Here is a 9164-nt window from a genome sequence, read left to right on the forward strand (position 1 = left end):
CATGTGCAGTGGCAGAAATAACAAGCCCTCACGTCTCCATCGCTGTTCCAACTACCAGTGTGCCGTTTACCCTTCATCCCCTTCTCTACGCCCTGCCCTTGGATCCTTCTAATGTAAAGCCCAGACAGACATTCTATCAGTCTGAGAATTTTTTATCGACAGCTTCCTGAGGAAGCACTGTACCCATCACAGGTCTAAATGGGCTAAAAGTCTGCTGAAATTTCAACCCTCGGGAGCACCTGGGTGGGGCCTAAGCAGCAGCCTTCTGTAGCAGGCAACTTGCCTGTTGACATCAGCATGACGAACATGGAACATTTTCTACCTGCTCAGCAATGCAGGAGAGAATGCTAAACATCGCTTTATGGCGTTCAAATCTTTCAAGGCACATCAGGCAGCCCCAGACCTGTCTATGGCTGTGATTATCACCTTTAAGAATCAACTCTTTTTTTTTCTTTTTTGAGACAGAGTCTGTGTCGCCCTTGGTAGAGTGCCATGGCATCAAAGCTCACAGCAACCTCAAATTCTTGGGCTTAAGTGATTCTCTTGCCTCAGCCTCCCAAGTTGCAGGGACTACAGGCGCCCGCCACAATGCCTGGCCATTTTTTTTGTTGCAGTTGTCATTGTTGATTTTAGCTGGCCCTGGCTGGGTTAGAACCCACCAGCCTCAGTGTATGTGGCTGGTGCCCTACCTACTGAGCTACAGGTGCTGCCGTAAGAATCAACTGTAGAAAAAAAAAAGCTCAAAAATAATTGCTCAAATACTCCTAATTAACATCAATAGCGAGAGGGGAAATGAGGTAAAAGACAATATATTAGTATTACAGATCGCAGAATGATTTTGGAATAATTAAAACAGAAATAATTTGCCACCCTGTCCTGAAGGTCCAAAGGTTTGACCCTAATCTTTGGTTTATCACGCCACGGTAACTCTGACAATCCCCCGGCTCTGGGTCCAGGATTGTATTATGATTGTGTTTCTGCGGATTCCTGGTACTTCCCCAGGGGACCAAGGTTCTCCCTTCACACGTGCTACAAGGCATCTCCTCCTGGGGTGAACAGAGTGATCCTCTCCCTCTTCCTCTCATTCTGCAAAATGAGAAGTCAGATGGATACCCAAGTGCCTCCGATTCTAGGACTCCAGGGTTGTGAGGCAGCCCTGCGAGGCTGGGTTACGTGAGGTCCTAACCGCTGCAAAAGGAATGGCTCCAGACAGCAAGGTGCGCCCCTCTACTCCCAGCTCCACAGCACCTTGCACAGAGCTTCCTTTGGGTCACCTACTTGACCCTCTCCTCAAGAGAGGGGTTCCTGCTTCCCTCACCAGAGCTGCATGTCTGCCTAGGGAAAAAAAATCTCCCTGAAGCCCTCATTTCCGCAGAAGAGAATTTATCTTTGGTATTCTATTCCTCTAAGCCCTGCTGTTTCCCGTGTAATTGCCTTCAGACAAGGCTTTTGTTTCAGAAAATCAGTGAAGATAATTTTGTCCATCTTCAAAAGCAGAGGAGAATTACCAAAGAACATTTCTCCCAAGTAGCAAAGAAAGAAAACTTTGCTATTGCAGGAATGTCTTCCCTGCAAAGATTCTCCCCCAAGGAACTAGAAGTTCTCCCAATGAGAACTTGCTCAGGTATATACCTGTATGTCAGTAATATAAAATGCTGTGAGCCCAACTAGAGTGCCCTGGGATTCCAGCACAAGGCCTGAGACGGGGTAAGTTCTCAAATATCCATATGAGATGGCCTGGGACCCCTGCTTCCCAACAGTGACCTATTTTCATATTATAAAAAGCCTGAGGGGAGCTCTCCTCTTGGCAAAGCCCAGAGCTGGGCTCAAACTACACGAGGTTAAGTTTCTCAGGCTTTTGTCCTGACCTCAGGCTACAGGGAGCTTTGGGCAAGTCCAGCAATCCCTTCACTCCTGCCCCATCACGGACTGGGTTATTTTCACCGCACAGAAACATTGCACAGAAAATAGCCACTTGTCTCTTTAGCTCATTCCTTCTCTGATCCTTGAAAGTCCTGACCTCTCACCTGGTCAATGTAAGGATCTGGAATTGGCCTGAATGAGGAAGATATAAGCAAGGGCTTGGGCCAGCCCCAGGCCTCTGGCTCATGCCAGGGCCAGTCAGGGATGAACAGGAATGCTGCTGTTTCCCATGGGGTTTGCTAAAAGACCCTTTGGGATATAGCTAATCATCCAATCAGGTAACCAAGTACGGCCCCTGAGGCAGCCACACAGCCTGTTTGCATGACAGCCGGCTTCAGATACCCAGCCTTGCTGGCTGCCTGACTGTGACAACTGCAATGGTATCATCTGTCATCCACCACCCAACACCTTACAATCCAGGAGACAGGACAAGGGCGCTATAGCTGAGGAGAGCTGTCAGTGAAAAGCAAGGTACTATAACACGAGCAAACCCACCAGACGGTGCTTCTGCCAGGGGGACTTGCCCTGCAGAGCTCCTGGCCCCATGGTCTCAGCTATGGAGCAAGGCCTCCAACAGAGTTTGCACCTGCCCCCAAGTACCTCCACCAAGATGCCTCTCATATAGCACTTGGCTATGGGGAGGATTTTCATCCAAACCAGACCTGGGTTCAACTTGACATTGAATCACAAATTCAGCCTTTGAAGGCTTAGCTTGCAAAGTTCCTGTTTGAAGAAAAATTTTAAAACTATCAATGGGGCAAGCAGGATGGGAGGGAACGGTACTATTTTCTGGGGAAGGAGGAGGAGGACATGCTTCTTAAAGAATCTCTGGTCTGGGTAGACACTTGCTGTGGGCAGTTACCTGGAGCAGACAATAACCAGGGAATGAGCCCTGGTATGGGGGCAGTGGCAGCTTTGAAATTTCAAAAACACCTATGGAAAGTTATCAAAATTCCAGTATCTGAAGTCTACCCCAAGAGCAAAGGGCAGATACCAAGTGGCCTGAGAGAGAAGGTGAGTGACTACAGATTTCCTCTAAGAGGAAAAGGGCACTCCTGACTTCCCACTTTCCATGCCCAGCAGCCTGGAGATTTCCCAGACCCATGGGAGGAGGCCAGCCTGCCCTGACTGGCTCTAGGAGGCATCCCTCCTCTTATCCCATATCCTCACCCTCCCACCAGCTCCGGTACCACCCTTCCAACCCTTGGGGACTCTTAGGGAAGTTCTCTGAGGAAAGTTCCACCTGTGGCATTTTCAGAAAAGTCCCGGGTATCCACAGGCATCAACCTGAGTGTCTGCAGCCTACCTAGCTGGGGTTGCAGATGGTGAGCGTGGCGCCCGCAGAGAACACCCAGAAGCCCGGGTACACCGCTTCAGTAAAATCCACCTTGTACTTATACAACAGGTGGACCTTGTCAGCAACGGCAAAGAAGATGATGAAGCCGTGGTCACAGTTGAGAAGCACACCGACCCGCGTGGCCTTGGTGGAGGGCAGAGTTTTCTCCACGTTGTTGTGCCAGGCAGAGATCTTGGTGTTGAACCACTCCACGCACCAGGAAGCATTGTTGCGGCCGAGCCTGCTCTCGGGGCCCTTCCGCTCCATGCTGCCGTAGCAGATGCCGACCCCGCAGAAGTTGTTCTTCTGCATCTCCACCTCCCAGTAATGGATCCCTTTCTTATAGCAGTGCAGGCCCAGCACCTGAGAGCAGGATGTGAACCTCTGGGGATGTGGCCGATAGCTCTGCGGTGTGTCAGCCACAGAAGCTACGGAGTAGTTCTCTGACAGGGCCACCTTGCTGTGGGCAGTGTTGTAGTCCAGGATGACTTTAATATGATCTGAGGAAACACCACCCCAAGGAATCAGTTATAAGGAGCCCACTTGCAGACCTCTCATAAACTGGAACTATTTATTCACTTGTTTTATCTATCCATCTACCCACCCACCCATTCACCTATCCTTCCAGCCACCCACCCACCCATCAATCCACCCATCCATCTATCTATTCATCTATCTAATCATCTGTCCATCCATTCTTCCACCCACTCACTCATCCATCCGTCCATCTATCCTTCCACCAACTCATCCATCTACCCACTTATCTGCCCATCCATCCATCCATGTGCTTTCTGTCTGCCCATCCATCCTTCCACTTACTCATCCGTCTAACCATCCATCCATCCGTTTTTTCCAGCCAGCCCGCCAGCCAACCATCTATCCATTTATCAGTCATCTATTAGTCTGTCCATTCACCTATCCAAAACTGAGCACCTGAGTCAGAGATACAAGGTGCCTGGCTTTATGGAGCTGATACTCCAACAAGCAAGGCAAGTCCAGCACTGTGAGGCCCATGCTTTGCTAAGAGGGTGGGCACAGCTGTAGGCACACAAGGGAAAGGGAGAGCCCAGGGGAGCATTTCTCAGGCAGGCTAAAAATGGGAACCAGGTAACAGAAGACTAGAAGAGCTAGACAGAGGAGAACACGGGAAAGACAGGCTACTCCAGGCAAAGGGAACATGTAGGGGAAGCCACGGAGTCCCAGGATGGTGGCCATGTGCCAACACCAGGCCAGGCTGGGTAGATGCAGCAGCAGGGGAGGGGAGGAGCGTGTTAGGGCCACAGCGGAAAGGGCTACAGGTCTAGACTTTCATTGGGGTCAGCAGGGAGCCAGTCAAGGCCTCTAAGGATAGCAGTGGCCTGAACGCATCCTTGCTTGGGATGCTAGCACATCCTTTCTAGCTCTCCTGCCACTTCAACCAGCTCCAGGAGCTCTGAAGCTGTGGTCCCCGCACTCAGCCTTCTCCCTTAGACACAGCATCTCCGCCCCTCCCCTCATAGGTGGTCCTGGACCCATCCATGGGCTACAGGGGCAGCATGGCAGAGAGAGACAATCCCTAGCTTGGGAACTTGGGAGCCAAGAGACCTGGATTTTCATCACCATTTAATACTCCCTTGCTAGGTGGCTCAGGACACAATGGTTTTCACTGAAGCCTCAGCTTCCCCAGGGTGAAATGAATAGGCCGGGGAAAATGTCCTCAAAGGTCCTAAGTTGCTTTTTCTGCAACTAGAGGAGAAGCGACTAGAGGACTGGATGGAGACCCAGGGGGTGCGGTGGCTCAGGGTCCAGGAGAGAAAAACTGCCACAAACTGAAACACACAGCATCACTGCAAGCAGCTTGGGTGACAGTCAGCTCTATCCCCATACTGGTCAGAGTCTTATGGAGAGGCCAAGGACAGTAAAGGGCTCTGGGGAGCCCCACCTTGAGAAACCTAAAGATCCCCACCAAGTCTTCTGCAGCTGCAGAGAAAGGAACAGCCAGAAATGCCTATTTCAGTGGTGCATTTGGGCCACTGCATGGAGGTAGGTAGTGAAGGGCTCACAGGTGATGCTCTGGGATGGTGGGAGGGCCTGGGCCTGGCTCTGAAGAAGGAACTCCACCCACTGTCAGGTCAGACAGTGGGGGTACAGCTTGCAAAGGAGCTGAGAAGCAACTACAGGGATGGATGGGGGTGTGGTGACTCAGAGGCCAGAGGAGAAAGTGTCACAAGGTGAAGCTAAATAAAAGCTAAAAGATGTCCTTTGGATTTCATGGTGCAGAGGCCACTACTAACCTCAGCAAGAGCTGCCTCGGTCTAGAGCAGGGGGAGAGGTCCGACTGTGCAGGGTGAGGACTGGGTTTCTGCTTCTCACCTCAGCCACATGCTGCAACCCCTAGGCTGCTTTAAAAAAAACACTGAGACTCTGACTAAAGTAGTCTGGGGTGTAGTGTGGACATCGGGGATTTGACAAAGCTCCCCAAGAGATTCCAGCAGACAGCTGCAGTTGAAAACCCGCAAGGGAGACAATCTGCAGAGCTGCATTTCCCCAACCTGCCTCACGAGGATCACCAAAGAAATGAGTGAAATACACTGGCCCTGAGTCTGACCTTGTAGGACTGGAGCAGGGGCCAGGAATTTGCATTGTTAACAAGTGTTCAGCCAGCAAGCTGGCTCATACCTATAATCCTAGCTCTCTGTGAGGCTGAGGGGGATGGATCACCTGAACTCAAGAGTTTGAGAACAGCCTGAGCAAGAGCGAGACCCCATCTCTACTAAAAACAGCCAGGCGTTGTGGCAGGTGACTGTGTAGTCCCAGCTACTTGGGAAACTAAGGCAAGAGGATCTCTTGAGCCCAAGAGTTTGAGGTTGTAGTGAGCTAGGATGCTATGGCACTCTAACCAGGGTGACAAAGTGAGACTCTGTCTCAAAAAACAAAACAAACAGTAAGTGTTCAGTGATGGGGAGGTGAGATACAGAGTTGCAGCCCAGAAAGTCGTCTGGTTCTACCAATTTTTGTTTTTGTGATTTAGAGAAATTTATACATGCCACATGGAATGGGCAGGCCCCTGTAGAGACAACGAGGGCAAAGAGACTGGAGTGAGAAATCTAACCGGGAGTGGAAGATTCCAGAGAGGGCAGGAGGAGCAGGCCCCTGAGTCCAGTGCAGACGTGAGAGGAAGGGTGGCAGGTGCAGGGGAGGGGACAGAGGCTGAGGGGGTTCCTTCTGGGTTGTTTCTCTACTCCGTGAAGCCAAGGGTGGGCAGGACAAAGAGAAGACTGGCGTTATGGCCAGTGGGAAGGCTGGGAAATGGCGGCTCTGGGGTGGCAGGAGTGGGAGGGTCAGCAGAGGAAACGTGCCAGCGATGGGTGACCACAATCGCCCCAACTGCAGTTGGCTACCAGCACCTACCAGCACCAGCCCAGAGAGAAGCGGTGAGCTCGGTCCAGCCAGACTGGACCAAAAGAGGGACAAACGCCTGACTGTGGGGTCTGAACTAGCTAGGAAAAGAGATGAGGAAAGGGAGGAAATGAGGGAGCCACTCTGCAGAGGGCAGGTGCAGCCACACAGCTGGCCGAGGGCGAGGAGCCGTGCCCACTGCACCAGAGGTGTGGAGGCCTGCAGAACCTCGCGCCAGCTGCCACACTACTCACACTCAAGGAGCTCGGGTCTGGACTTGGCTAGGAAGTTCCCCAGCACCGTGGCCTTTAGTGCCTCTGAGTTCGGCTTCGGGGTGGAGGCTTTGGCTGCAGCTGGGAGAGGAAACAGAGCAACTTTCAGGACAAACTCAGAGTCAACACTCCAGTGTCCCTTGCCCACGGTAACTCACCCTCCTGGTCCACTTGTTTAAAATCCACTAACTCTTCTGGGGCTCCGAAGGTGGGAACCTTGGTAGTTTTCCCAGTGGGAGCTGCCGGGGATGAGGAAAAATGTGACTTGGCAAGGTGACAAGAGCAGACGGTGGTCTCTACTCCCACCAAGCTGAATGGCAAGAGCCACTTCCAACAAGCACACCCCCGACCAGCCAGGGCAACAAAGGGGAGTCCAGACAGGGCAACGCCATCTTTTGGGTCTTATATATACAGAATATACAGAATAGAACATAAAACTCAGCCCCATCACAGAACCCAGAGGAGACAGGCCAACGCTCCCTGCCAGCATCTAGCGCCGTGCACAGGCAGTCTCCAGAGACAGAGATGCAAAAAGGCGTAACTTACGATGTTTCTTGGTTGTCTTTTCATCTTCTGCAAAAGAAAGTTTTCAGGATTAAGATCTTTTAAAGCAGCTCGGCGCCTATAGCTCAACCGGCTAAGGTGCCAGCCACGTACACCTAAGGTGGTGGGTTTGAATCCCCAGCCCGGACCCGCCAAAAACAACAATGACGGCTGCAACCAAAAAATAGCCGGGCGTTGTGGCGGGTGCCTGTGGTCCCAGCTACTTGGGAGGTAGAGGCAGGAGACTCGCTTGAGCCCAGGAGTTGGAGGTTGCTATGAGCTGTAATGCCACGGCACTCTACCCAGGGGGACAGCTTGAGGCTCTGTCTCAAAAAAAAAAAAAAAAAAAAAAGATCTTTTAAAGCACAATACAATGACACCTTCAAAAGACCATAATAATGTTCATTCATGTGAATCTGACCCATTCAAATAAATGGTGATTTTAACTTAAAAAATACAAGAGGTCACAACAAGCAGAACAAGTCTATAGTGCTACAAACCAGCGTCAGTTGTTGTGAGGGGAGGGACGGCCTAATAAAAAGCATGAAGGCATTTTCTGGGATAAAGGAAATTCTTTATCTCGATTTGGATAATGGTAACATAGGTACGCATTTGTCAAAATGTATCTGGGTCCATTAAGATCTGTACGTTTCAGATTCACTGCAGGTAAATCGGGAGATCTGTGGTTTACGAGCCCTCTGGGCGATTCCAAAACAGGTTCAAGTGGGCTACATTTTCCCAGCCCCTGGAACGAAATCTTGGGATCTTCTCCCTGCCCACCTGAGGCTTATCTGCAGACAGGCCTTGCCCACTCCTGTTATCCCCTGCCCCCCAAACCAGGCCCTCCCCTCTTCTCGCTTTGGAGTTAAACATTTCTCAAAATTGTTCACTCTGCCCCCTTTCCTTAGTTGCCGGACCAGCATCTTGGGGGGTGGGGGTGGGGGTAGCCTGTGACACCAGCATACGGCACAGGCCACTCCCTCATCACTACTCTCAGGTGTCTCCCCACTGTGACTCTGCCCTCTCTTACCTACATCCTCATCTCAGCCTGTTTACCGTGAGCCACTTGCAACAGAGAAGAGCCTGGATTACAGCCCCAAATCTAACTTTCACAGCTCTAGCTGTTTTCCAGAATGTTTTGCTGAGGCAGGAGGGCATCATCTCACCAGGGGACAAGCCTGCCTGATGCCAGCGTTCCCAGCTCATTTGTGCACTGAGGGTGGTGTCTGTGACCAGGGATAGCCACGTGGAGTTTTCCAGGAAGGTGACAGGGGTGGGATATATATAGACAGTGATACTTTTTTGTATACTTTTTCACTTCCCTCTCACACATTTTGCAGCCCAGCTGTGGGCTCCCTCCTCCATCTGCACCAGGCACCTAGCCCTGACTCTGCTCCATCCCGGAACTGGGCCCACACACTTGCTGCTGACAACACAAACATTAACAACAAGCGAACAGCAGTGACAGAAAATAAGCCCACAGCTCTCTCATTCCTCCCAACCCTCCCATGGGGAAAAGGCATCCCTGCTATGTTCATATTGACATTCTAAGCATGTTTATAACTTATAAACAGCTTGGATCAGTGGCTCACATCTGTACTCCTAGCATTTTGGAAGGCTGAGCTGGGAGCATTGTTTGAGGCTAGGAACACCATCCTGGAGGCTTGGCACCTGTAGCTTAGTGGCTAGGGCGCCAGCCACATACACTGGGG

The 9164-nt window shown here is 51.2% G+C and overlaps 1 protein-coding gene across 1 annotated transcript in view; it reads right to left on the reverse strand.

Moving 5' to 3' along the window:
• Positions 1 to 697: 697 nt before the first annotated feature.
• Positions 698 to 9164, reverse strand: part of TRIM25 (tripartite motif containing 25) — a 27815-nt gene continuing 19348 nt past the window's right edge. The window contains exons 6-9 of the mRNA XM_023516599.1: positions 7456 to 7482; positions 7068 to 7148; positions 6892 to 6990; positions 698 to 3759 (exon numbers count right to left, since the gene is read on the reverse strand). Of these exons, the coding sequence (XP_023372367.1) occupies positions 3230 to 3759; positions 6892 to 6990; positions 7068 to 7148; positions 7456 to 7482 (737 nt within the window). The 3' untranslated portion in view covers positions 698 to 3229. The remainder of the gene's footprint in view (positions 3760 to 6891; positions 6991 to 7067; positions 7149 to 7455; positions 7483 to 9164) is intronic.

Source organism: Otolemur garnettii, unplaced genomic scaffold (genome assembly GCF_000181295.1).
Source record: "Otolemur garnettii isolate 467f Iridium unplaced genomic scaffold, OtoGar3 scaffold00094, whole genome shotgun sequence".
Taxonomy (NCBI): domain Eukaryota; kingdom Metazoa; phylum Chordata; class Mammalia; order Primates; family Galagidae; genus Otolemur; species Otolemur garnettii.